This window comes from Varanus komodoensis, unplaced genomic scaffold, assembly GCF_004798865.1.
Source record: "Varanus komodoensis strain SLA01 unplaced genomic scaffold, ASM479886v1 scaffold142, whole genome shotgun sequence".
Lineage (NCBI taxonomy): Eukaryota > Metazoa > Chordata > Lepidosauria > Squamata > Varanidae > Varanus > Varanus komodoensis.
Window position 1 is genome coordinate 101,716 of NW_025335415.1, and position 2,594 is coordinate 104,309.

The following is a 2,594-nucleotide window of genomic DNA, read 5'->3' on the forward strand; positions in this document are numbered from 1 at the left end:
CTAAATATTTAGTTGCCAGGTTGGTGTTTTATGTCTAGTGAATGCATTGAAATCTTAGTGAAACAGATAAAGAGGTGGCATTAAAAGAAGATAAAAAGTGATAAAAGGAGAGACAAGGGGAACAATCTCCCCACTGAGTAATGGTAGAGCCCAGGATGTGATTCTTTTCAGCTGTACAGCACAAAACAAAATGAAGAGCCAAGAATTGTCACAGGTACAAATACTGATGGCCATTTTTCTGACATATGTATTAAAAAGTTATTCTGCTGTTTAATTAATAGTTATTAATAAGACTTGGAAAAAGAACTAAACATTGCCATCCTCTGCTCATCATAACAGTTATTAAATATGTGAAATTAAATTGTACATTTTTATCCAGAAATATAGCATTATGATCTACAAGGCTTACTCACCAGTAAGTGCATTTAGGTAGGAGTAGAGTTTTATAATGCTATTATATTAGTTTTATAGTCCAGTTCATATTTACCTGGATGACTGTGCTATGCTTTAGATATATTTTAACTTAGTAATCAATTCTAAAGCTTGTATCTACATATATAATAAGTTTCATTGAAAGAGACAGAATTCAGTATCCTTTTTTGACAATATATTTGTTTTTCTGACACAGGTTGTCTGTGAAAACATATGATAAATGAAACTGCTGTGACTGATTTTTTTCTCTGGGGATTTTCCAGAATTCAGGAACTAAGGATTTTACTCATTGTGATGTTTTTCTCGATTTACTTGGCAGCCCTGACTGGGAATGTTCTCCTGATCTTAATCGTAGCTCAAAATCCCCATCTTCATAACCCCATGTATTTCTTCCTGGTTAACTTATCTTTCATAGATGCCTGCTACATTTCAACCACTGTCCCTAAATCCATGGTGAATTCCTTATCAAACAGCCACTTGATTTCTTTCTCTGGATGCATCTTCCAGGTTTTCTTGGTTGTTGTGCTAGCAGGTGCAGAGCTGTCCTTCCTCACAGTCATGGCTTATGACCGCTATGTTGCAATCTGCCAGCCACTACAGTACAGGACAATCATGAACTGGAAAGTCTGCTTTTTGATAACAGTTGCTGCCTGGGTCAGCAATATAACGAATGCAGTTATACAGTCCACCATCACTCTGAATTTAGATTTCTGCCAGTCCAATATAATTGAGCAATTCTTCTGTGATGTCCCTCAGTTATTAAGCATATCTTGTACAGACACAAGGGTATATGAAAGTCTAAATTTTGTCACTGGACTTGGTGTGGGATCATTCTGCTTTTTATTCATGCTAATTTCATATGGATACATCCTCTCTGCTGTTTTCAAGATACACTCCATTCAGGGAAGACACAAGGCTTTCTCAACCTGCACCCCACACCTAACTTTGTTCTGTGTGTTCACTTTCACTACTATGTTTTCTTACATGAGACCGAAGGCCTTATCCTCTCTGCCAGTGGACTTGCTGGCCGCCATTCTGTATACAGTTTTACCACCGCTGATGAATCCTATTATTTATGGCCTGAGAAACAGAGAGATCAAAAAGGGTCTGTGGAATATGTCAATAAGAAGGTTTGGATCTCATGCGGTAACTTCACAGGCCTTTATTTAGGAGGTAATAGCCACACATGCAAGCACAGTTACATTTAAGATACAAGAGCTTTTTGCCCTTACTCAAAATGTATGGATAGATTTACTATTTGGGTGGATTTTGGCCTTTCTGCCTGGTAGATATCGATTAATTTAAAATAATTCAGATGCAAGTGAAATTCAAGTGAAGGTTATAACACAAGTTCTGTTTCTAATATTGTTTCTGAACAATGTGCTGAATTATTGATTTTAATTCTGCCTGCTTATGACTATTTCCACATATGACCGTACAGTAGAATGGCCAATAATTTATTTCTTCTTTTTTAATGTTTTTAATAAATTCCAAGACCAGATTTAGATTGTTAGTCATGATATCATATTTCTTGGATAAGAAGAAGGAAGAAGTATGAATGAGGGAAAAAAAAAAAAAAATGGTGCTAAATGTAGCTATGATGTAGTGGCCAACTGGATCATAGCTGGTACATCAACCAAAACTGATAAGATGCATTTCTTGCCATTGATTCCCTTTAGGATTCTAGTGACAGAGCAGGATTCTCAAAATACTCCTTCCAGGGGCAGTACAAACCTGTTTAAGATTGATTGATTGCCACTTAACTGGACAGATGGACCACATATTAACAGAAGCCCTACCTTGTTGAGACTGATTTTCAGTTAGCAGCTCTTGTAAATGTAAGGAAATAAACACTCTACATTTTCATGAGCATTATTCAATAGGTTTTTGCAGCAATCCCACCCAGAAGTACTGCAGAAATCTGTTAAATTGAGATGACCTGGGATCATGGTAGAATGAAGAATGTGAATACATGCTAAGAATGCTAGGCCAATGGGACTTCATACACATACCAACCTCCAAAGTCAATATTTGTCAGGACTACTGAAGAAGTCTTCTTTTCATTTGAAAAACAGAAGAGCCATCTGAAAAGTACACCAGTTACAGTGATCAATCTTCATAAATAAATTAGTCTAATTGTGTTTGTATGAGCTGCAAACCAT

At 36.4% G+C, this 2,594-nt stretch overlaps 1 protein-coding gene across 1 annotated transcript; it reads left to right on the top strand.

The window, feature by feature from the left end:
- The first annotated feature begins 645 nt into the window (after positions 1-645).
- LOC123020160 (olfactory receptor 14C36-like) lies at positions 646-1,602 on the top strand. Its single transcript, XM_044423587.1, has one exon. The coding sequence runs from the start codon at positions 646-648 to the stop codon at positions 1,600-1,602; it is 957 nt and encodes a 318-aa protein (XP_044279522.1).
- The last annotated feature ends 992 nt before the right edge of the window (positions 1,603-2,594 follow it).

Excerpts from the sequence above, each read along its gene's own strand:
- LOC123020160 (XM_044423587.1), top strand. The coding sequence starts at position 646 with ATGATAAATGAAACTGCTGTGACTGATTTTTTTCTCTGGGGATTTTCC.